This window comes from Lepidothrix coronata, unplaced genomic scaffold (genome assembly GCF_001604755.1).
Source record: "Lepidothrix coronata isolate B3197 unplaced genomic scaffold, Lepidothrix_coronata-1.0 Scaffold39, whole genome shotgun sequence".
Classification (NCBI taxonomy): domain Eukaryota; kingdom Metazoa; phylum Chordata; class Aves; order Passeriformes; family Pipridae; genus Lepidothrix; species Lepidothrix coronata.
The window spans coordinates 4,641,665-4,667,742 of NW_016690219.1; the positions used below are offsets into that span (position 1 = coordinate 4,641,665).

At 42.9% G+C, this 26,078-nt stretch overlaps 1 protein-coding gene across 6 annotated transcripts in view; it reads right to left on the reverse strand.

Moving 5' to 3' along the window:
- RUNX2 (runt related transcription factor 2) overlaps positions 1–26,078 on the reverse strand; it is a 223,693-nt gene that overhangs the window by 144,359 nt on the left and 53,256 nt on the right. For 3 of the 6 annotated variants that reach the window (XM_017813114.1, XM_017813115.1, XM_017813117.1), the window contains exons 2-4: positions 17,617–17,900; positions 10,390–10,546; positions 4,250–4,354 (exon numbers count right to left, since the gene is read on the reverse strand). In XM_017813114.1, the coding sequence (XP_017668603.1) occupies positions 4,250–4,354; positions 10,390–10,546; positions 17,617–17,900 (546 nt within the window). Of the gene's footprint in view, positions 1–4,249; positions 4,355–10,389; positions 10,547–17,616; positions 17,917–26,078 lie in introns of those variants that run through there. The other 3 variants (XM_017813120.1, XM_017813118.1, XM_017813119.1) reach the window with 3 other exon arrangements.

The following is a 26,078-nucleotide window of genomic DNA, read 5'->3' on the forward strand; positions in this document are numbered from 1 at the left end:
ACAAAAAAAAAAAAAAAAAAAAAAAAAAAAAGAAAAAAAGAAAAAAAAAGAGAAAAAAAAAAAAAAGAAAAAAAAAGAGAAAAAAATTAAAAAAAAAAGAAGGCAAACTGAAAGATTTAAAGCTGTTCTACTCCAAAGCACATTCCACTCGCCCCAGACTTATCCCTCCACCCACTCTGCCTTTGAAAGAAAAGAGGGAGAACTTCCTAAAAACTGTTATGGTTTTAAGTCGAGGAATCTCAAAAATCTCAATCACTTATCTGCGTTTTATAAGCCGGGTCGGGCAAACAGTTAATGCAGAGGCTGAGCAGAACCCCTGGCTGGCTTTTGCTGCCTTCCGCAGCGTGCACAGACAAAAAGGCGATGTGGTGTTTGCTCATACCTTTCATCACGTGTGCACCTTGCAAGCTGCGGCAGCAGAGAAATATTCGAGAGCTGAATGAAACAGAGCAGTTTTCTCCCCTGAAACGCTTCAGCTCAAAGCTCAGAAGCGCTTTTCCATTCACACTGATAAAGAAAATTGGGGTCGGTGACTTTGGAGCCTACCTTTAATCAGAGATGAACTAAAGCCTTTGGAAGTCAGGCAAAATATAAAAATATAGACTTCTCCTCCCTCCTTCCTCATGATTTCCCTCCTGGCTGGGTTTGCCCCAAAAACAGCCAGAAAGGAGGATGTGTCTCCTATTCGCTATGGAAGGGCAAATCATTATTTCTGTGGTTGTAATGAGGTAAGACAAAGGCATTAAAGGGTGTCTTAGATAAAGATTTTGGGTGGTTTTTCGTTCTGGTTTTTTTCTTCCTTTACTTCCTTTACAGTAATCTCTGGCTATCTGTCCGTCAGTTATGACCTCATGACAACTTCTCCGGAAAACTTCTTTCAGCCCTCCCAGCTGGAAGGCAGCTCTGCTGGCTAAGATGTGCATATGGCAGAGGTTTTATCCTGGATATGAGGAGAGAAAAATATCTGCAGGATTTCCTAATGATTCCCAAAGATCTTATACAACCCTGTCTCTAGACTCCATCACTCAGAGTGCAATGCTCTGCCTCAGTCCAGCACAGAGACTGTGCAACACAGTAGATGTCCCTGGATAGTAATCTAGATAGACTGGAAGAGATTTAAGTAAAATTAAACAAATCTTTTCTAAGAAAAAAAATCATCAGAAGACCTTTTCTCATTTAGAAATGGGCAAGTTTTCCTAACAGAGCAACCTGGCATCACTGTCTCTATTAAAATATTTTAAAATAATAACAGAGAGGCAAGGCAGCAAGCTTCTACAAGCAGATGTTTAATACGACTAAATGGCACTTACATTTAAGAACCCAACTTTCTGAAGTGCTGAGCATCCAAAACACCAACCGGAGTCCCTGCATGCCACGACTGTTCAGCACTCTTGAAGTGAGGCTCTAAATGACTGTGATATCTGTCATGGCATTGCTGCTACTCCTACTGCTGCTGGGAATCTCGCAGCGTTCGTTCACTCAAGTCAACTTGCCAAGAGAAGGTCAGGGTGCCTTGCCTATAAACAAGCCTTACAAATTCACGATCTAAAGCATGATGTCATGTCTTCAAATGATAAGCTGGCAACAGAGTAAATGACATTTTGTAAAGATGTGCATAATTTTATGTTTACGCTCCTTAGAATGAAGGTTCTAATAAGTCATCGGTTGTGTTCCTTTAAAGGGAAGTTTTATAACTGAGATGAATCACAACTGCAAAAGATCAAAGTTAAAAAACATCAATGATGCCATGGGGTACTTTTTAATCTTGTAATGAATGATGATCATGTGCTCTTATGAAGTTGCTCCAACTGCCAACGCCAGATGTGTATATTAAGAAAAAAGTTGTTTGTGATGTGACAGCTCTGGTTGAGCTGCCAGAGAGAGGAAAACTAGGATAACATGCTTGAGATGTTGAAGTGAAATACAGATCCTGGCAGAGAGGGGCACTATTTACCGATACATAGTTTGTTAAGACAAACATTTTTGCTATCAGAGCCACTCCTTGAATTCCTTATTGCCCCCAACCACCTAATTTCCCTTAAGCAACATAAATGCCAGATATGCTCCTCAAATGGTTATTACCAAACAGTAATAAATCTACACAAATGCAGGGGCTCTAAGAAAGAAGCAGAACTTTGCTCAAACTCCCACAGCTCGATAGAGCTACTCTTTACCTACAAATTCAAGTTTGATAATGAATCATTCTGGAGTTGTCATAGCCTTGAAAGCATCAGACTGCAGTGACAGAAGCTGCAGAATCCAACTGACTCTAGAGTAGAGCTCCACTAAGTATTTTGCTGAAACATTAAGATTCAAATGGGCACTCAAGCTCAAAATTTACTTTCTTACAAAGTAAAAAAAAAAAAAAAGAAAAATATAAGAAAGGCACTAGCTCAGTTACTGAGCATTGCTAGGTTCAGCTATTCAATGGGAACAGCAACAGGTATCATGTACAGAGGCCTTTCAGGTGTAAACTAAAAAACTACAGTAGAACTTGGAGTTCTTATCTTAGTAAGTTCTTTGGACACAGCCTCTCTTTCAATCCACTGATCACCAGAACACTTAGTCCCCATGCCAGCAGGTTCCCTTTCTGTGCTACACAGGTTAATCCGCGCTACTCTCCACACTGTTTTCAAACCTCTCTGCTCTTTCATAGTGGTTTTGTGCTCTGCTGGGAGACCACCTCTTTTGTAGTGCCTCCTACATGGAAGCAGCCTCCAAATGAGAACTGCTAAATAACTTATTCCCCGCTTTTTACTCCATGAATGCAGCTTCTCCAGTGTCCCCCAAGTAAGCTACACGGAGCAACAACTGCAAGTGAAAACTGAAAATGGGAACTGATTCAGCTCGGAGAGAAGACAGAACGAAAATCCCCCTTCTGTGACATCCGGACACCTCAGCTGTGAGCAGGTAGCAACACAAGGATCTACGTAATGAAATTTTTTCATAGCTGTTTGCTTTTTCTTAGCTGTTATTCAAGACGAAACTCTACAGCCTGGGCAGTTCTTACAGGAGGCATTTCAGTTCTGTCTCTATGAAAGAGGAGGCGACGCTGCAGCGTGTATTAGCACGAGAAACACTTAACTGCATGAATTCTGTCTACGTCTTTCTACTTCTGTCTTTGTGGTATTTTAAACAAAACACCATGAAAGCTCCTTGAAGGTCTCGTTTGTATGTGCAGATCAAAGGTAAAATAATTATTTGAGATGCTTCCATTATAGGGATGCTTTTAATGTGGTTATTCATCAAATAATTCTTAATCTCTAAGTGTAATTTAAATAACGCTATACCTGATTAATCCAATCAATTTAGAAAGAGTCATTCTAGTCAGATTAAGAAAAAACTCCAGAACTGGCTCATCAGTGATACCCATAAGATGTGGGATCAGTTACCAGCTAAATGTGCTAGACAGAGAGACAGCCAGATAAATCCTGATGGATTAACCAGGCTTGACTGCATCTAAAAATAAGTGCTACCCATAAAACTGCTCAAACATGACAAAACACAATTGTCATAAAAATACAGCCATTGCAAAATAGATAAATCATTGCAAATATGTTCTTAGTAAGTTTGCAAGGCTATGAGAGAAATGTGCTAAGTGAAAATCTGCTGGACCATGTTTAAATAAAATAAACTTTCTGTGTACAAATAAGAAACAAAGACCATGCTGATACACTTCTTTTTTTTTTATCTTTCTTTGGCCCCTCGGGGTCTATGATGAGTCCATAGCTGAAAACCAATTTCAGGTATGATGAGATTAACCAGGTGCATTAATTATCTGATGGCAAAAGAATTTAAGGGCAAACAAAAAGGCACTATATTATATATTTTCTCTCTGCACTAGGACTGATCCTGAAAGATCAGGCTCCTGTTTTGTTCTAAACGTTTTCACTTGGAAGCTTACAGGAGTTCAGGGAATCCAGCACGTTGCAGGATTGTATCTATTATGCCTAAATCAGATTACATATAAATACAGTGGGTTTAGTTCTCATTTGCACTGGCAGATAATGTATCAAGACCTTGATGTGAATGAGAATCAGGTTTGGGATTGCCCAAATTCAGCCAAACACTTAAGTGTGTGTTTAATGCAAGTATGTGTGTGGTCCAATAGACTCCAAATTAAGCATGCACTCACATATTTTGCTGAGCAAGAACCAAAGGCTGACAAAGATATACATATTTCATTTATGGGTCTCTGTTAAGCAAAATTAAGCAGACATAAGAGAGAAAACAAGAATATAATACTCACTTCTAGGCTCTCTTGGCCCATCCACTGTAACCTTTATAGCTCTGTGGTATGTAGCGACTTGGGGGGGATTTGTCAGGACAGTTATTGTCAAAGTAAAGCTCTTCCCTACAAAGGGAAAAAAACAACAAGGAATGAGTGATTACAACATGAAAACAGTCACATGCATGTTCAGTAAAGAATCAGAGACGCTTAAAATTATTCCCTGTCGTTACCACAATCGTGAAAATTAAAAACATAACTGACCATAGGAGTTTTCCTCCCCTTCGGTTTTACTCTATGTCAAGAATACGTCCATGTGTTGACAATCTAAATGTTTCTTATTTAATAATGGGTCATCATACAATGACAGAACAAAAGTGATTCACTGCTGAGGACAAGCCAAATTCTTTGCTGTATTGAAAGTGGTGTAAATCCAAAGCAAGTCAGATAATTTAAAAATTTACTCCAGTTTCGCAGCTGTGTGACAGAGAGCAGAATGTGACCACATGTTATTTACTTCACACAGTTTTATCATTTCATTTGTTTGACTTGACTACAATAAGATGAGGAAAGAATATAATTTCCTCCTGGGAGATATTTTAACAGCGAATCAGTGTCTCCTGTCCTTCATATGCCAGGGCTAATATGATGATATCATTATTACTGGAACACACCTTTTTTTTCCCTATATATATTCCATCTATGAAATCCTAAGAAAGCCCTCAGCTGTCCCGTGAGGGTGAGAAATGTCTGTGTGCACGTACGTTACTATCGTCAGTCTGCATTGTTGGTTTTTGTTTTTTTTTAACTTTACAAAGCTCGAATTCAGGCAGAGATTGCACAAGATCATCCACAGACTCTTAACTGAATGAAAACGTTAAAAAGAAATAAATAAAGGGAGCTGCCTGCGTCTGAGCACACATTCTCACAGGCGCTGGCCCCTGTTTGGGAGACTCACTGACAGTTGTAATCTGTTAGATATGCAACGGTTAGTCATGTCAGATAGTCAAAACTGAAAACTGTTTCAAGACAGGAAAAGGTGGGCGTACAACAGTGACTCAATAAAACAGTCAGCAATCTTTGGCCTTCATGCTCATTTAAGCTGCTACTTTACCAGACACTTAAAACTCTTTCCCCTCCCACCCCCCCTCCCCTTCCCTGGGTGTATTTGTGCATTTTTGTTGCTAAGGCTTTTCCTCTTGCTGAACTCTGAAGGCATTCAATCAAGGCACAGATCTTAAACGATATGTAACAGTGCAAACTTAATGCAGTTTTTTCAAGCCTAATACAGAACAGCTTATATATAAGGCATAATACAGAACAGAGCTTTGGCTGTCAAATCTAGTAATTGGTCTTTCTTTCTGGTCCAAGTCGTATATCCCCCAAACCTGCCTGAGACATGCATCATTTATTATCAGGAGTGCAACTTCAAACTGTCTTGGCTATAATTTTCGGGAACTAGAATGTGACATGGAATTTTTTTTAAAGGAAACATAACTGTCATTTAGAGTAAAATGATTTTCCAGGTGAAGCTGTGCTCCAGCTGTGCCCAGCTCTCTGGGAGATGCAGGTTAGAGAGATGGTCAGGACCCCAGAAAATAACAGCATTTTGGAATGGTTTGGGTTGGAAGGCATCTTAAAGATCATTTAGTTCCAACCCCCCTGCCATGGACAGGGACAACTTCCAGTAGACCATGTTGCTCCAAGACCCATCCAGCCTGGCCCTGAACACTTCCAGGAATGGGGCAGCCACAGCTTCTCTGGGCAACCTGTTCCTGTGTCTTGCCACACTCACAGGGAAGAATTTCTTTCTCATATCTAATCTAACCCTGCTCTTTTTCAGTTTAAGTGTGCAAAAATCACAGGAGTCTGAACTTTGTCCAGTGGCCAGAGCTGAAGGCGGCTTTCCCCAGTTTCACTGGGAAAGGGATTATTTCTCAGATCATCACAGGAGGAGAGTTAGGTGTGTGTAGGATGTCCAGTCTTCGTCCAGTCTCGCCCATCTGCTGTCCCAGAGGTGAACTGTGTGTCCTGCCCTCATATGGTGGGTGTGTGGGCAGCAGCAGCCCTGCTCAAGCACACAGTTCCTCCGTGCATGCTTGTTTAGGGCTGAGGAGAGTCTATACCTTTTATCCCTCTCCAAGGATGAATTCAGCCTACTGCTTGGACATATATAATTCTCTAGGTACAGGTTTAAGGCTTCCTTTTGCACCAGCTTATCATGTCAGAAAGTTCTGACCATTAAATTTTATGCTGGTGACATTCAGATTACAGTTACCTCTGGAAAATCAGTAGAATATTATTGGTAACAAAGATACTAAAGAGGCATTTCTATATACCTTTGAATGAAGAATTTGGCCTTCCATGCTACCATTCCCTTTATATGCCAAATCCATACAAAAGTCTATCATGACAGAAAGAATTAACTCAACAAAATATACTAATTGTAAGATGCTGTAAAATCATTCTGTAGAAAAGCACTGCAAGGTTTTCTACACTAAATATAACTCAACAGGTTACAGTGGCCAGAAAAAAAATGAGTTTCTTAATTTGAGGAGTTTGGACCTCAACAGCGAGAATTTCTGAACTGTCACCTCTTAGTCAGCCTAAGCTGAAGAGGTGAGCAGCTAATTTGAAGGAGAAACTGGTTTTGTTCCCTAACTGGTATTTTACCAAACCAAAGCATGGATGTAGTAACACCAACGAAGCCCCCTCGCACTCCATAAACCACAGAGCACTTCATTGTGGGGAGCTGCACAGCCCTGCCAGCACACTCTAGAGCTTTCAAGAGATGATTTACATATTACAGGACTAAGAATGAAATAAATTTTTACTGTTCTTCACTGTTTCAGTGATGCTGATGCCTTCCACAGCTATTTCACAGATATCCCTCCTCAGCTACAAAATCCTTTAATGCACTTTTTATCACCTTTCTTTATTGCCCTTAGTCACTTCAACTATCCACTTTCAGAGGCTAAAGACTAATTGTAGTTCTCTTTTATTAAATTCCCCAGCCAAGCAGTCATCTGGCACTATTGCTTCAGTGTGTCTAAACTGTGCATTCTTTGTTATTCACACATGTGAGCTGAGCTGACACAGAGGAGGACGAGATGGACATATGCTGAAGCACAAGGCAAACCCCAGAAATGATCTTGAAAGGAGACTCAGCAGCTTGTGTGTGCGTGTTGCATATTTTTTCAGTTAGATGCTAATGTGATTAAAGTATCGGGACACAACAAAATTAAGGTTATGATCCTTTGCTTATTGAAGACAGGAATTCTTTCTTCTATGCGCTGTGGATCAGGCTTGTAAAAGTGAGCTACTGCCTGAAAACCACATACAACAACTGCTGCATTTGCATCAAACACTCTGGTTACTTATTCTTATGAATCCAAAAATGGCTTTTAGGAGAAATTATACAAACAGAAACGTGAAGCTTCTGTCAGGCAAGCAACATAAATATGTATCAAAATCGAGTTTCTCCATTGAGCCATGGGAAGCAAGTAAAAACGTGGGAGAGGAGGTGAAGTGGTAAGTTGATTCAGACTTCACAATCAAATTTAGAGATACAGAGATCAAAGCACGAGCTGCTTAGAAAGATGTAAATCTGAAGTCAGGAACAGGTGTGGATTAGTTTCTTGCCACCAGAAAAGGATTTCTTTATTACTTTATTTTTTCCTGTTCTGCTTCAAGACTTGTGTTTACCGATATTTGTCTATGTAAGGAGCTTTCTCACTTCTGTTTGCAACCACTGCTTTCTTTTCCTGGTATTTTAAGCAGAGTCCTAAAAATCTATCATTAATGATAACTCTTTCTCCTTCTCTCCTTCTCTCTCTCTCTCTCCTTCTCCCCCTCTGTGTTCTAAGTCTGGAAGACAAGTCTGGACCAATTTCTCCATCCTGCCTCTGGCAGCAGAATGCAGCATTTCAGATCCTCCACCGAGTCCCGGCTGCTTCAAAGGAAAAGCCCTACTTTCTTCCGTTAAGATCATAAGAAATATAGGGGGAGGGGGTCAGCTCTGTTTGGACATAATTACACTTCATCAAAAGAAGCTTTCTTCATCTTCCATGCGTGAAAAGTCTGCAAGCAGTTAAGTCTGTCTTTTTTCTTCTTTTTTTTTTTTTTTTTTTTTTTTTTTTTTCTTTTTTTTTTTTTTTAAATATAAAAATTGCTATTTGGGAAACTGGCCAAAACTCAGAAAGCCAATATAGTAAAACAGTGCACACCCTTTGTTTTTCTTTGAAGTCTCTTAAATAAATATGTTGAGGGTTTGAAAAGTACACTATCACTTTTCCATAGATTCTACCCAGATTGATCAGAGAGAAAGTCTATTCCAAGTCTGCTAGATAAAAATATAAATTAAACTACTGGAACCAAATTTTAGGAGGTTTGTGTTTGTGTCTGTAGCTGTATCCATGGAGGCTTTAGGCCTTTATTTAATTTCCTATGCTTTAATAAAAAGTATATATCGTGGGTTTGAAATTAAATTCACAGATCAGAGGTAGTACATCACATTTCTGTCCTTTTTCAGCACTACTGAAAAACTGATACACCACTGAACTTCTACTGTAAGGCAGCAGTAGAGATGGAGCCAGAGAACTTTCAAACCTAGTCCATCAGCAGAATAACAAAGTAAACTGTTTTTCTAAAAGAAAGGAAGACAAATGGAAGAGATAGATAACTCCTTGTTCACAAGGGGAATAAACTCTGTATTTATACTGCATTACTGTTGCAAAAGTTATTCTGTCTTTCAAGTTATTCTTTATTACCAACACTTTGCAAGTTTTAAAATGATCAAGAGAATTTTGGGCCAGGCCACTAAAATAAAGAATAGTCACTGTAAGCCATGCTTATGGACTCACTCTCACAAAACGCTTGTAAAAATGTGCTGACAGATTTAGACTATCTGGGCCTCTGTCACATGTTTAATTTCTTTTCGGAAAAAAATTCGTTCCTTCTTTAAGATGAATTGCAACTGCTTTCTAAGGAATATTACTGTAAAATTAGCTTTATTGCTAATTTCCTAGCATAATTGTTCTGCTTCTGTTGCTTTGGTTTGCCCCATGCAGGGCTAGTTTAGAAAAATGAATAATTACTTCAAATACATAAAGGAAAAAAAAATTGTAGGTTGAAACAATGACTGATACAACCAAACATTCTGAAGATTCATGCAGTAAGAACTGCAGTGCCAGCTTCCTTCAAGATATCCTTTCAATCACTACCTGAAGTTTGAAAGCAGCCATGAGATCCTTAAAGAGGAATTCTTGCAAACTTGCAATGATTACAAAGGCTTTCTGTAAGTACAGTGCCCTTCCTTATAGGAAGCTCCTAAACAGCTGGAAGACAATGACAGCACTCTACAACTTCAGAAAAAAAATAAAATTGGAAGCTACCATGTCATATAAACTAAAGTTAACATTGAGTTCAAGCCCAAACTTACCAGCAATTCATAAAAACTCAACCAGCTTACTAAAAAGATTTTCACAGGGGTGATTTTCACAGGTTATCAGCAGTTTGATCGTAAAGGGCAGAGAAGTCACTAGTAAATTTTCCACCAATAGCTGTTAAGCCTTGAAAGATCTAAGTCCTTAAAGAATACAACCTATAGCACGTGTGATATGCAAAATCCCCCTAATTACAAGTCTTCTACAACAACTTCAGAAGCAGCTTTACTGCTAAAGGGAATTCACCTCTCACTGCCACGGACTGAGATACACTTTTTGACTCCACATAACCCAGATCACACATATGCCCTATTCCTTCCACCCTTCCTGTGTGATTAAAACAGGAAAGCGGGTACTCTGTGAATCATTTTTCAAAACCTGTGTCTGATAAAAGACTACAGAGACATGAGGAGTCAGAAAAACTGAAGAAAACTCTTAACTTACTTTGTGCAAATGCTGAAGTTTGCCACCAAAACACGTGTATGCCCCTCCAAATGAAAGGCTGACAACCTGAACAACCTGATCTAGTGGAAGGTGTCCCTGCCCGTGGCAGAGGGTTGGAACTAGATGACCTTTATGGTCCCTTACAACCCAAACTTTTCAATGATTCTATGAACAATGGGTTTATGGATTAATCAGTGTTTCGTTGCAGAGTAAGCCTGACGTCCAGACATTGTTTTTCACTTCATTTTGGACACATAAAAGGCAGTGGCCTACCTCTTCCACTTCTGCCCACAAATCGTAAGTCATTAAATCTGGCCACCTGGTTCTTCATCACGGCAGACGCGTTTCGCAGCTCTGCAGAGTAATTCTCGTCGTTTCCAGCCATGACAGTGACCACTGTCCCATCGGGCACTTCTCCTAAGGCCACCACCTGTAAAAAGGGGAAGACAATCACAACTGGTGAAGCCACACTTTGGAAGCGTGTGTCTCCCTTCCAGCTTTCCAGGCTGCCACGCTCATTATGAGGCTCCGTGGCAGCTTCTCCAGCCCGCTGCGGCGAGGAGTCTTGCCCTCGCTGCGCACAGAACAAAGTGCCACATCAAACACAGAAACATCATGTATTGTCTCCCTTTCTCAGTGCCTGACAGGGAGTTTCTTCTTTGTTGCATTTCTTCAGAAACATTCAGTGTCCTTATACAGAGTGTTTGCTTTAATGCTTCCTGAAGGCCAACTTTGTTCTTAGCAACCAACGAGCAGCGAGAGAACACGAGGCACGGCTCATATCCATAAATTATACATGGGAACATTTGAAATGGAAAGCTGGAAATTACTATTAGCAGCCTTATCACCCAGAATCGGTTCTACTTCTCTGTTGTTTACACCCATCACCCCGACCCCCGAGCTCCTCAGACTTCAAGCCAGAGAGAACCCCACACCCACCCATCCCAGAAGTGGCACTCAGGGCATCAGTAGACAAAGCTCTACGCCCAGCACGCTCTGGGATGGAGCACTTTGTGGCTGGAATTCAAACTCTTCAGATGCAATATAAAACAAAGCTGTATTTCCTTGCAGGCATGTAAATTTTCATAGTGCTCGCAAGAGTCACATGTGGTTAGTGCTGATACCTCCCTCAAATTCCAGGATGGGTGAAGAGAAGATATCAAAGTATTTCACTTCTCCTTACGTTCCAGCTACCTGATAGTCTCACTTTTATGCTTCAGTGGTTGAGTAGTGCTCCAATATCTGAGTAGATAAATGTCACAGAGCAGACAGCTTCTAATTTGAAAACACCAGGGATTCCTACAGTGTACTGTGACTTTTTAAATTAAAAATAAAGGTAAACAGGAGTTAACTGACTAGGAAGAAAATATACACATGGGGGGAAAAAGTCCACAAAAGTATGAATAAAATAATTTCCTTTTCCCTGTTTATGGAAATAAATTTATAACAAAAAGAGATTCAGAAATATAGCATGGCTGAACTCAAACTTGAAAAAATACCTTGAGCTACAAAGTGTCTCCACTTGCAGTTTCTACCAGTTTACATGGTCAGATATGACTTCTTATATTATTCAGAGTAATTCATTCTGTCTCCGGAAACATGTATTACATTTTGTGATACGGCCTGCTTGAAATGTCTTTCCTATAAATGATCCTGGCTGAAACTAATAATTGCAGGTTGCACGGTGATATTAATTCAGTGGAAAGAATTAGGAGCTCTGGATATGCAGGGAGAGCATGTGGCCCAGTACACTGTACAGTGTTTCTCTCAAATGATAGAAACAAATTACAAAGGTATAAAAAATATGAAAATATTTGAAATAGGCCATATTACTGAAAAGTACAGCTTGTCTTATTTAAAAGAAATATTGAATCGAAAAAAGCAAGCAAAGCTGAAAGTCTTTTTTTCCATAAACACCAGGTAATACCACCCAAAACTGAAAACTGAGTTTTGCCACAAACTAGTGTGAGGTTTTCATCTATCAAACAGAGATTTTACTTTAAAGTGATATGAATGTCCCTCGACATAAAAACAGAGGAACCACTGCTGTGGGCAAGATCTGAGGTCTCACTAACTCTCTGACTTGGGTCTGGCAGCAACCAGATCTGACAGCTTCAAAGCCAGGTGTAAGGAATAATAAATAATAATCAAATAACAAACAATAATCTGCTGAACAGATTATAGAGCTGACTCTAACAGTTAATAAATGGATACTGGCTTTAAAGCATGGGGCTTGAGACTACTTATAAACCACTCCCTTCCCAGCCTGCGACACACCACGTTATCTCTGGACGGTCTTGTCTCGCCCATCAGCATCCCAGGGAGTTGCACCCTACACTTTTTATATCTCACAAAACAACAACAAAAAATCACATTAACTCCAGAAATGCAAAGAATCTGAGAGCTCAGGAGGAAGCACAAGGCCGCCAGGAGCCTCGGGAGAGGGAGCAAGATGCCTGCAGCCTCAGGTCACCTCCTTCTCCCCAGGTACCCAGAGCACAGACGGGCAGTGCCATCACAGCTCCATCACAGCCCCAAACACAGTTACAGTCTATAACACCTGGACAGGAGGGAGCAAAACCTCTTAAAAAGCTCCCCTCTGTCCCCTGTTGCTTCTCAGAGCTTTCCTGCCTGCCCCTTCCACTGGACGTCAGTTCAATTTGTCAGCTCAGCCGTCAGCCCAGAGCTGCACGTGCTGCTGCCATCGCCGGGCAATCGCACCTAATCAAGAGCTGCATCGGTACTGAGAGGCTTTGGATGCAGCATGATGCAATATCACTATTCATCTCACTCAGAGGAGACCCAAGGACAAGACAAACTGAAATCAGGGGTGAAAATAAAATCTTTGGCTAATAAAATAAAATCCTATAACGTGGGAAGATCCCCTGCCAGCCAACAGGAGTAAAATGCGTGTTCCTTTCATAATTTGATACTTTTTTTTGCCACAAAATACCAGAGGACTACTGCACAGGTACATAGTAGATCTGGATAGAAAAAAAAAAGCTTTGCAAAACAAGTTTGAAACCTGGAGAAATACACGTCATTTTGAGAATTTTAAAAAGTAACTGTACCTGCTGAAAGACTGTTGGCATAAATCTTTATTTGGCAATTTTATACCATGTATCAATACAAAATTAATGACATATTCTTAGAAAGAGGATTGTAAATGCACTGTTAAATGAGTAAAGACTGTGTAAAAAATTAAAGATGAGAAGTGATGAGAAGCAGCCACAGTGCATTCCTTACCTATTCTTTGTCTCAGTGTCTCTACTATTTCAACACATTTATTTCCCATTATAAACTCTCTACACATTTCTAGGACTAAAGGTAGATTTTGCCTTTGCCTTTTTTTTTTTTAAAACCAAAGCTCAAAACGGTACATAAAGTCAAATGAAGTCCCAAAATAAAAGCAAACCAATTCTTACAAGTTGAAAATAACTATGTGTTTTTTGCATAACACAATTCTCATCTGGTTAGGCAACCTGTTTGCCCAGTTTCGGTCCAGTGGGATTTGAACTGGCCAAAGCATGTACCCTACAGACGGAAGTTATAGGCACAAAGCAAAACTAGTACACAACAGCAGGTACTCGGACTTTCTGCAGAGTAAAAAGCTTGTTTAAAAAAACCCCCACCAGGGTACATGCTAAATAGTTCCTCCCAAACATTGGTATCTGCCACTTCAACAACTTTCTTGCGAAACACTGAAGTCAAACTGCCTCTGAATGCAAAATCTTCTGTATTGAGAATGCTTTTTCCAGAGATTGCCAAAAGAGCATCTGATACTATTAAAAATATTTTAATGTTCTGTAAGTTAAAACAGAATAACTGATTCGCGCTACTTTTTGTTTCAAAATGTACATCTGGGCCGACAATTTATACAGCAGGTTTCAGCTTGAAGCTATTTAAAACAGCTGAGTTATAAACTCTGAAATTTGGGGTTTGGAGTGGAAATGCTGACAGACCCAGAACTACTGTGGTGCTACTGGGGAGAGGTTTTAGACTCCATGTCCTGTTTTTCCCCCTGCCTTTAGGTCCACTAAGACTCTTTGCTACTATTAGCATCGTACAGAAGTCACTTGTAACCTCTAACGTGGCAATTTGAATGTTTATGATTTGCAGTAAAAACTCCCACAGAGGGGTCAAGTTCTGATGACTTGACTCAAATAAAGTACCACTGGCTACTGAGATTAAGAAGTGAATATGATTTGGACCCAGGTGCACAATATGCATTTATTTTGTGCTGGAATATGAAGAGCTAGAGCTGTAATAATAGGTACCCATCTAATCCTCTTCCCCACAAAACCAGTTTGCATTAATAATCTTATTAGAGAGCACACGACAGGGGCTCCCTCCCCAGTGTGTGCAAATATTAATACTTAAAATTCAAACCTAATGCTAAGCCAACACTATTTCAAAAAATTATAATCAAACCCAGCACTGTTTATAACATACTTCCTCTCCTGCATATGATTTATATCTGTTTTTTTAAATTAAAACAGTGCTATATCGAGTGTACATTTTCACTGGGGATTGCTGCAAGAGAATTATGACACACTTAACACACCACTCAAAACATTATCATCAACATATTATTTATTGCCAATAAAACTTCACAAAGTGTGTTGTCTGTGAGCTATTTCACTTTCAAGTTATGTTTAGCTGAGATTTCTATAGCTCAAATCTGTCTTTTCTTTCCCTTTCAGAGCTAATTCCCATTCTGTTATAACACAGTCAAGTGTTTCACTGGATGATACATGCAGCTTCTTTGGTCTAAAACTACTGAGCAACTGCATGAAAATTACATTTGAAAAATGAAATAAATTTTTAATAAATAGTCAAAAGTATTTCAAATGAGTTTCAAATTAATTTACCAGTAAATAAGGGTGAATGTAATTTAGGAATAATTTTTAAAAGGACGTATTGCATGCGAAAACACAGCTGCACCCACAGTGGAAGGGTGCAAGGGGCAACGTGTGCCCTAAAGCATCAGTAAATCAGTCAGATCTGCACTGCCCTGTCAGCAGTCAAATATAGGAGACAAACAAATAAATACATATATATGAACACAAAAAAAGATTGGGAAATGGTCTAATCCTTTTTCTATCCTTTTATCACACGTAGGCATTCTTATTGTAATAATATTCTAAATATTCTAATATTTAGTTTAGGTCTTTCCCTTATTCTAATGAGCTGCGACCGCATCCTTTGAATTGCTGTGAGGAAGGAGAAGGCTCAGACACCTCAAATGAGAACAACGCCAGCACGATAATGCAACAGCTTTCGCGTCCCTTCTTTAAAGAGTAACTATAATGCCAACTTAATCTAACTCTCAATTAAATTAGAATCACAATTCTGCAAAAGCTCCTCCTCCTCCTCACCCTGCAGCCCCTGTGAATCAGAATAACCGTGATCCACACCTAGAGAGACTGTGAGTGCTCCACCGAGTCACAAAGTCAAAAGACACCCCATTGTTCTGCCATTCCTACTGAGTCCGACCATCCTGTCCTGCATAAGCAGGCCCTGTGCAAAGGGTTCCTCCCGTAATTCCAGCCTCTCCAAGCTGTTCCCACACACACAAGCACTTTAGTGAACCCTCACCCGCACACCCGTAAGATTTTCAAAGCAAAGCTCTATCTTTATCACCACTCACTTTAACACCAGCTCATTTAACCACTTCTACTATTTTTTCCTGGATAAACGGTCATGATAACATGGCTGGCAGTGGGGAAACACAACAACGAGGCTGTGTTCTGAAACGTGCTGGGTGAGACCATTTCCAAACTTTTCTGCCCTTTGAGGGATTTCCAGGCACGTTATTTTTCACAGGAAAACGTTGGTATGATGAGGCCCTCAAAGGGCCAACGCACCTCGCTCCGACCCCACATCCCACTCGGACAGGTGCTTGGGGACATCCCCAGCCATTGCCTGCTCCCTACCAAAGGCCACTTGGGGAAAAACTCCAGGGGCATGCTTGGAAGTACTGCGAGGGGAGGAAAAGGGCTTGTTTTAAAGCATGCAATTACTGTTGTTATTATTACAGTTTTTGTAAAAAATCGTTTCCTCTCATTAGTGCGCCGTGGGGATGGAGACAGAAAATTAAAAGCAGCATCCCCGGTGCAGAGCAGGGTGGGATTTATTATGGAAACGTGCGACCCTGCCAAGGAGAGCGTCTCTGGGTAGCCACTTCCTCGCTTGTCCACCAGGAGAAGTGAAGGGACCTCGTGTCCCCCCCATCCAGGAGCTCTGCGTCCCCCTTCCCAGCCCCATCTCAGCCCGGGATGTTGGAGGGCAAAGCCGCGATCCCACTCTGCAACCCCAGCCTGAACCTCGGACCCCACTCCGCCTTCCCGCACGCTTCAGAGCCACCCCAAATCCCCCAGTCCCACTCCCGGGAGCGGAAAGGAAGGAAGGGACACCTCCGTGGGTCAAGGACTGGGTTTCTCGAGAGAGGGGGGGCACCCACTTTGCCACACTGAGCTCGCCCCTTCCTCAGGGAGGGCACTCAAGGTTTGGGTTTTTTTTTTTTTAAAAAAGGCAAGCCCAGAGACAGAGGGGGCAAGGAGTGTCTCCGGGGTGTTTGATGAGGGGGGCACAGGGCGCCCCGGGGAGGACACGCCGGCAGTGCCCCGCGGGGATGGAGATAACGGGATGGCTCCGGGGGCACGGAGGCCGTGGCAAGGGTGAGGGGGGCAGAGCAGACCTACAGGGGGCACAGGAAACGCAGCAGGACGCGGGGCACGGGGACCACTGCAGTTGGAAGGCACTGCGGGGGTGCACCCCGACACATTGCGGGATGGGGAGTACAGGGGACACAGCAGAACGGGGACGGAATATAGAAGCCACTGTAAGACTTGAACACTTGGGGGGGGCGGCGGGAATACAGGAGTCATTGCAGACTGGGGGGTCAGCGAAGCCCCTGCGGGCCGGGAGCGGGGGGAACAGAAGGCATTGCAGGATGGGGGTGCACGGGGAGGCACTGCAGGACTGGGGTGGGGAGGGGGGTACAGGAGGCACTGCAGCCCGAGAGGCACCGGAGACATTGCTGGGGGGGCGGGGGGAGACAGAAGCCCCTTGCAGAAGGGGGAACACAGAAGCCCCTGCGGGGCGATGGGGCACAGGAGACGCTGCAGGAGGGGGTGCGGGGGACACAGAAGTCCCTGCAGGCCGAGGAGGGGGGGGGAACACAAAAGTCCCTCTGGATCTAGGGGAAACAGGAGGCACTTGAAGGACGGGGGGCGGAGGGGCACAGAAGTCCCTGCGGGCCGGGGGTCACAAAAGCCCCTGGAGGACGGGGGAGGAGGGGGCACCGGCGACACTGCGAGACAGACACAGAGAAATCCCTGCGGGCCGGCGGGGCACAGAAGCTCCCGCGGGACGGGGATCACCGGAGACACCGCGGGCCGGGAGTTGGCACAGAAGCCCCTGCGGGTGGAAGCGCAGCCGGCGCGGCGTGGGGGGAGCATCCCCGGCCGGGGCGACTGCGGGAGGGGGGTGTCTCACCTTGAACGCCACCGGGAGGGTCTTGTTGCAGCGCCAGTGCGAGGGCAGGACGGAGCAGAGGAAGTTGGGGCTGTCGGTGCGGACCAGCTCGGCGGGGTGGTCAGCGATGATCTCCACCATGGTGCGGTTATCGTGGGGGCGCAGCCGGGGCACGGCGGCCGCCGCGTCCTGCTGCTGCTGCTGCTGCTGCTGCTGCTGGGCGACCACCACCGGGCTGACCTCGCTCATCTTGCCGGGCTGCAGGCTGCTGGAGGGGGGGCTGAACCTCCGGCTGGTGCTGGGATCTACGGGAATACGCATCACAACAGCCACAAGTTAGCGAATTGGGGGGCGGGGGGGGGGGAGCGGTAGGGGGATCTCTCGTCGAGGAGGCGTGTAGTGGGGGGTGGGGGTTGTAAAAAAAATAATATATGTATATATAGCGAAAAAAAAGGGGTGAGTGAAAAAGTGAAGGGGTGAGGATAAGGGTCAAAAAAGCAAAACAGGCAAAAAAATAGAAAAAAAAAAGGAGCGGATTAAAAACACGAAGAAAAAAAAAATCTCAGTCTGGTTTTGGTTTGTTTTGGTTTTTTTTTCTTTAAGAAAGACGGACAGGGCGGGGGGTGATGCCGGTCTGGGGGCGCCTGCAGCCCGGAGCAGCAAGGAGGCAGAGTCTGGCGGTTGGTCCGGGGCTGCCCCTCTCAGCACAGCCCGGCTGGAAACTGCATGGTCCCGGCTTCTGCCCAGCTGCAAAGCGCTGCTGCTTCTCCTCCTCCTTCCTTCCTTCCTTCTCGCACAGTCTCTCTGCTCTTTTCCCTCCTTCTAGCCACCGCTTCTTCCCTCAAGTGCTTGAGTTTCTTTCCTTTTTTCTTCCCCTCCCTCCCTGTCCTCTTTTCCTTTTCGGATTTTCCAAATATTGTCTTGGGAAAAGTAGAACTCGCTGCTGGTTCAGCTTCCTGGGCTGCTGCTGCTGGTGGCCGCCAGAATCGGAGCGTAACTCAGCCCCGGAGAGGAGAGGAGAGGGGGGGTTCAGGGGAACGTCCCGGTTTCCTCCGAGGAAATCTTCCTCCTCCGGACACACACGCACACACACACACACAGACACACACACACAAAAAAAAAAAAAAAAAGGAGCAAACAAAAAGCCTCGCTGGGACAGAAGCGAGGAGCCGCTGAGTTCTCCCGCTTATTGCCTTTGGCTTCAGGAAGCGGGAGCTCGGGAAGGGGCTTGGGAAAAGTGGCTCCCCCCTCCAAAAAAAAAAAGGTGCTCCCGAAGCAATTTCGGCGTGGAAAGAAAGTGAATGGGGTTGTTGGGGTGAAGAGGAAAGTCACAGGGCTGATAATTAAAAGAGAGACTTTTTAGCCAGTTCCTTTGGGAGGATCAGGACTTAAGAAAAGTTAAACTTTCGGATTCCCAGGGAAAAAAAAGCGGGGAGCATAGTTGGAAAAAAACAAACAACACAACAATAAAACACCCCTCCTTAGGCTGATTTCTAAAATATGACCAAGTAAATTCTGGGAAAAGGCAGCCTCGGTGCAGCCCAGTCCTTCACATGAAGTCGCTGCTGGATCCAAGTCCGTTGAGTTGAACAGGCGAAGAAAAATCTTGCTTTTTTTTTTTTTTGCCCTTGATGAACAACGGCAGCAAAAAAAAAAAAATCATTAAAATGTCGCTTGGTTTGAGTTATTTTTCTTTCTGAAAAATCGGGTTAAAAATAATAATAATGAAAAAAAAACAACCAAAAGCAACAAACTTCTTTTGGGTCCCAAGAAGTTGAGGTCGGGGAAGATGAAGGAGCCGGAAAAAAAAACCAAACCCACGCCACAGTTTTTTTGTCCTGAATGTGGTTTTTGGAGGCTGGGATTTCTAATGATTAGGTTTTTGTGGTTTATATATACAGGACTCTCTGGCTAAGGCGATCATTATGCTGATGAGAGTCAGCAGCACGTGGTGTTTCAGTCCTCAGACTTCTGCAGCCTTCAAAATAAATAAACCAATGTGCATCCCCCCCAGGAGGAGAAACTCTCACCCACGGGGAGGGGAACGGGGAAGGGGGGGAGCAGGAGACGGTCTCGGATCTCCACTTCTCTCCGGGTTTTTTCCATTAACACTTTTGGGCTTGTTTGTTTAAAAAAAAAAAAAAAGGCATGAAAAATCTTGTTTGCAAAAAAAATAATAGTGAGAATAATCTGGTGCCAAAGGGTTTTTTGCTAAGTCTCCGGTAGTCTAAAGCCTAAACCATTTCCTTGAATGAATGAAAGCTATAAAACCCCCTTCAGACTATTAAGGTAAAGGGAGTCTGGTTTGTTTTCTCCCTTAAAAAAAAAAAAAAGGGCAGATCTTATTAAAAACCATTTACATACCCAATGGTATGAAAGTGTCACCGCCTCCCCGCGCAGATAACAGCCTATCACAACCCGCCCTCTAATTTCTAAGGCTTTACTCCGACTTGCTACTTCCACCTTCTTGTAAAAAGTCGGCGCCGCGTGTGTGCTCCTTGCTCGCCGCCTGTGTGTGACTGGGGGCGGTGTGTGTGCGCCTGTCTGCGCTGAGGGGTGCGCGGGATGCGGCCCTTCCACGGAGCCCTTCCAAGCCCCAAGCCCGGCACCGCCGGCTTGTCCCGTCGGATCCTCCGCCAAGCGCCCGGCGAAGCCCCCCTGCGCTCGGGGGTGTCGGTGTGCGGGTGGGTGGTGGGAGCACCTCCGGGGCTGTTTCCACACCCGCGGAGCCTCCGCGCCCTCCTCCCGCCGTGCGGCAGCGCTGCCCCCCGCGCCCTCCTGCACCCCCTACCCCCAATTTCTGCCGCCCCCGGGCAAACCCCGGCTGTGCCGGGGGGGAGGTGCGAGCAGAGGCGGCAGCGGCTCCTGCTCCGCTCGGCTCCGGAGCAGCAGAACAACCCGCAAGCTCCGCCGATCGGTCACAGGGGAGAGCTCTCGCTCCGCGCACCGCGGCTGCGGCTGCGGCCCCGCTCCGCGCCCGCCCAGCCCCGGCTCCGCCAACATCCCTCCATCCCTGCGCCCCGCGGCTTTCCCACGCCTCCCCCGGCGAGCGGCACCCCCCGACCCACTGCCCCGCAGGGATCTGTGCCCCCTGCTTCTTTATTTCCTTTCTTTCCCCCACTTTTTTTTTTTTTTTTTTTTTTTTCCGGTCCTAAGGTTGGAGGGGCTCTGGAAGTTTTCCACCCCGTTGTGAAAATCCGATCCTTGCGGATAACGCTGCAAAGCCCTGCTGAGCTCGCCCCGCTTCCCCCGACAACCACAGGGATCCGCTTTTCCCCAGAAGTGGCCACATGCGTCTCCAAAGCACAATTACTCATCACCTATACGGACTGGTAGATATGCCGAAGCTCTGGTTTGCTACGGTTGCGATACAGAAAATACATTTTTTCATAATTATTTTGGTAAAATGTTTATGTCCGTAGATTCTTCTGCCTTTCTCCACCCCCTCCTTAGCTGGCTCTAATACACTCCGTAAGAGCCATTCCAAAAGCACTAGAAAGAAGGCGAGAGATTGGTTTATAACTAAATGCTATATAAGCCTGACAATCACGATTTATTTCATTTCAAACTAGAAGATATGTTTCCACTTTTAATTAGTCACACCAAAAATGTTACAGTTGCCTGTCTTCCTACTAAAATAAAATAAAAAGTTAATTAGGATAAACTAAACTAAGCCATTGGAAGCTACCAGTTTAAGTCACTTAAAATAGTCCAGGGTTATTTATAATGTCGAAATAAAATTTTCCACTGAACGCCCTAACAAAGTTTCAGGTATCTGGCACAGCTGATTTTCAGTCTCTGTGCAAAAATATCTTTCTGCTGAACATTTACACATTTAACAGGAACTTACTACAGCCTGGAACAGAACACAGCTCAGAGCTCTAGGATTTTATTTAAATGGTTATGGACAAATTAATAAAAGTACCAGTAATGTTTATGGACCTACATAAATGCTGGATGGCATTTTTCAGAAGAAGTCATTCATGTTATGATATATATAATCTGGAACATTGGCTTGGATTTGGCTGAAATGGAGAGCAACCCTGCTGTTCGACTTTCCTCGGGTTTTATTTCAGAACTTCTGGGAATTTTAGCACCAGTTGCAAAATGGGTCATATTTTAAGATCTCAGAGAATTGTAGGAGGTTGGTGAAAAAAATGTGCTTGCGCTGCAAGTTACGTCTTCACAAACACCTTCAGATCCACTTTACAAAATCGGATTTTCATTAGTACGGCTGCCCTTGCTGCAATTTAAATTTTCTTTTAGCTTTTTCACTTTTAACTGTGTTATGAATACAGCCATAATTAGATTGCTTTTGGACAAAAAGAGAATGTTTTAAAGAGCACTGAGTTTGTTTACCATCACATTTATAAAGCACGGGCCCAGCACGCACCAGCTGTAAGCACTGCATGCTCAGATGAAAAATAATTATCAGATATGAAACATTCTAACCTGGATGATGTTCCCTAAATAAATAGTTTCGATGCCAGCTTGGTGGGCTGGAATGTGCTGGAAATACGAGGAATACCGAATTTATTTCGAGCCTTTCTATGTATGCAAATAGCCTTTGTGAAACGGGAATAAATGAATGGGTTCACTGGGTTTGTTATTGTATTGGATATTTTTAGCCAGAGCGACTACAGCAATGTCAGCAATTATTACTATGGTGAAGGAATTGCCAATATTCTCCTTTCCAACATCTACCTTCCCAAAGTTTCTTATTCACTCGTGAAGAGTGCATCGAGCCAAAATATGTGAACTTAAGTAAACTTAATGCTAGAGCAGGTTTTGCCCAAGTTTCCATTCATTTCAGTAGGGGCGAGATAAGCTCCAGTGTCTCTTGGCAGTGCTTTACTTTCACTTTGGTTGGAAGTTGACTGTTTGCCCAGCTATTCTTTGCTTTTTCTTAAGTATGACAAATAGTAATTCTAGATTAGCACGTTACTCGGTCTGCTAAGTAGGCGTGTGGTAATGAGCTCTGCAACTACAGCATTCTTACTCAGACTATGGACTACTACGGTTTGTTTAACTACTGTGTCCCTGCCCCGTTGATTTACAGCCCAGATAAAAGAAGTTTGTGTCCTGAAATCAGTCAAAAGCATTTAATATTTCAGCACCGTGCACAGGTTTTTAGTGTTTATAGTGCCCAATACAAACAGAAGCATAAAGGTTTGAAAGACAGGCTAGAAAATGATTACATTAAGAAAAAAATCAATCTTGAGAATACTACTTTTTCCATGAGTATTTTCAGTAGGAAGTGAGGACTGAGAGCTGTGACTCTTGTGTTCTGTCTCAGGATTTGATCTGAATGCTCTGGGACCTCAGACAAGACTTCTAGCAAGTTTTCCTTCAGTATAAAATAAGGTATTAACCATGGCCATATACCTTTTGAGATGGAAAAATACGTGTTGAATTCTTAGAAGTCCAAAGATGAGCAGGGCTCAGCATTCAGTAATACCAGGAAAAAAAATGCTTGAACTCTGAAAGCTGGTAGGAAACGTGCCGTGTCACTGCTGAAAAGCTGTCGGCTTTTCCACGGCACGCAGGGAAACACACTCCACACAAGCAAAAAAGTAAACACTTACTGCTTCTGAATTTCTCCTAAATGATGTATTTTCTGCTTCTCTAATAAGCAGGGACTTCCAGCCTAGGTGTGGGTCCTACCGTGGAGTTCTCCCATTTCCCTCCCTGTCTGCAGCCTCTTATGCCCCATTGGAACCGCGTGTATTTCAGGGGGGTTTAAAGCAGCAAACGACCATGTCATCATCGGGATGGAAAGAAACCTCGGCCCACTTGTCATCTTGTAACAGCGTTTGAAAGAGAAAGTATGGCCTGTGCTTTCTGGCAGTAAAAACCTGGATGTGTAGTAGGATTAGAAAAATGTATGGCCTGTCTCTCTCAAATAAATTATATATTATATTCTTTTTTTTTTTTTGCTTGCAACAGGCAAACTAAAAATTAACTGTAGAAAGTAGTTAGGGTCCTCATAGTTAGGGACAAACGTTGTTTTTTTTTTTCATAGTAAGACCAACTTTGTCCCTTTCCATTAATCCTCCTCCCAGCTTCTGTGTAAATAAAGAGGAAAAATACAGTTTTTCTCCCTTGGATAAAATCACATATAAGCAGTATGTTGTTTTAGAAATACAAAGGCTAAAAAATGAGAACTTAAATTTTTTTTCCTTATTTCAGCATATATAAAAGCAGCATGAGCCAGAAACTTTGTGGCTATTTTTTCTGTTGACAGTGAAAACTGGTTCCCTTGACTTACTGTGGGGAAAGTGGGTGGTATAACTGTTTGTAATTAAAAAGGTTTTATATATTTGGAACCTTGCAGAGTCCCTAAATTTTGCATGCTGTTTTTTAAGAGTCTAATGAAGTGCGCTCTGGCCAGATAAAAGCTCCATAAAGCTCACACAGAAGATACTACAAGATGTAAGTCAATTTTGAGTGGGAGAGGTGTTTTTAATGCTTCCAAACACAAGCACAGCACCAGATCCTTGCATTTATTCTCTCTGTGTTGCAATGGTGAGGATTCCCATTCTAAATCTATTCTCAATAACATGGATTGCAGAAAAAAATTCTTTGTTACTAACACGAGACTGGAAACAATAGAAAAACCCCAAATAGTGACAGGCTTGTTCTAAAAAGGATGAAAACACATAACTTTGGAAGAAGTGGTATGGGTTTCCCAGGTGTGAAATAGAAGAAGGAAGCATATGGTAATGGCAAATGTAGAATAAGCATAATGGACACAGCAAACCAACTCTTTGAGAACCATAAAAATTATTTTTTGTCCTTTCTTTCCTGAAAATTCACTCAGGCCAGACCAGAGTATCAAGAATATAATCATATTTATGTTATGACATACTGTAATCCTGAAAATGCTGAGCATCCTGCTTACATTTGAGCAGAAATATGTGTGTGCCCCACATCAGGTGTGGCCTTAAGACCGTGGGTTTGGAGACAGAACAAGATCAATCCCTTAGTGGACTGTTGTGGAATTGGCAGCCAAGTCAGAGGAGACAACAACATCAGTCCAAAAACAAGGCATAAGGGCAGATGACAAAACATTAGACATCACAGGAATTATTCTCTCTAGTAATAAAAGACAAAGATCTGGCAGAAAAAATATTATAGGTGAAGCTGCCAGCAGTATCTGCAGTTAAGCTTGTCTGCCACTTTCCAGTATAAGACCTTGTTTTCACTCATGTAATGTTGCCAATTTCTAGCTGTTCAGGATGAGCTTTTCAATCCTGAGTCTGCTTCAAGCTGAATTTTTTGGAAACTTGCAGCAGAAATATTTCTGCTGCTTCTAAGATCGGCATTAAGAGAAAACACATTGTTTCACAATAGTTTAAAATTTCATCCCAATACCTATTTCAGAGCTGGGATGGGAAGTTTTACCGAGTAAGAGAAGAATAAAGAGGAAAAAGCAGATAAGTTCCTTTTGTTACCCTTGACCAAAAGGATCCACCCGAGCTTGGCCGCGTTAGAAGCTGCTGAAAATTGCTGAGGTTTTGCTTGCGCGTGCTCAGTCCAGACGGAGGAGTTGGCAGCTAAATTTTGCAAAGCCTCCATAGCAGCACTGGGCTTGCTAGACTGGGTTGGATCTGTAGTCAGTCTAGTCTGACCAACATTCTCCCTGACAGTAGGCTGCACTGCTTAAGAGGAAAGGATAAGAAACTCTTGAGTCAGCAGATAGAGATGGGATCTATTCCTCCTTTAAGGTCTCATCCTAGTTAATAGTGGCTTATAAAAAATATGATCAGAATGACTGTCAGCAGTTCAGTTTTAAATTGTGTCTTTTAGAAGTCTATAATTCAACCATAAAAATTCCTTACAGGCTGAAATCTGGCTTGTACTCTCAGTTCAGAAGTCAAAATTCTCTACAGATTTTTTTTAATAGTCTGTTTTGAAGTGAGAGAAAAAAGTAGTCACGAACAAATTCTGGACATTTCTTTCACAACACACTTCATCATTCAGTTATGAAAAGTATGATAAGTTTTAAACAATTTGTTTCAAAGGCTGGTCAGGCCTTAGAAGGAATGTGAATAATTAAAATCTTCACCATTAACACTAGACATTCAAATGTGAATGAGGTTCTTTGACCTGGGGATATTAGGAGTATTATGATATTAGGAGCTTATGTGATGCAACACCAAAACTTATTATTCTAGTTTACCTTATAAATGTTTAGATAGTTTATTAAATGCACATATTGAAAAGCAAGGGAGAATCCTTCTGCCTTTTCATGGCAAAACTCATTGTGAAGGCAGTCACTCAGATGGATGGAGTATCACGCAGCAGTTTTCCTAATTTAAACATAAGAATCACAGAATCACAGATAATGCTGAGTTGGAAGGTATCCACAAGGATCATTGAGTCCAACTCTTAGCCCTGCACAGGACCATCCTCAAGAGTCACACCATGTGCCTGAGAACAGCATAACCTGGAAGTATCCAGGGGGAACAAGTAAGAGGTCC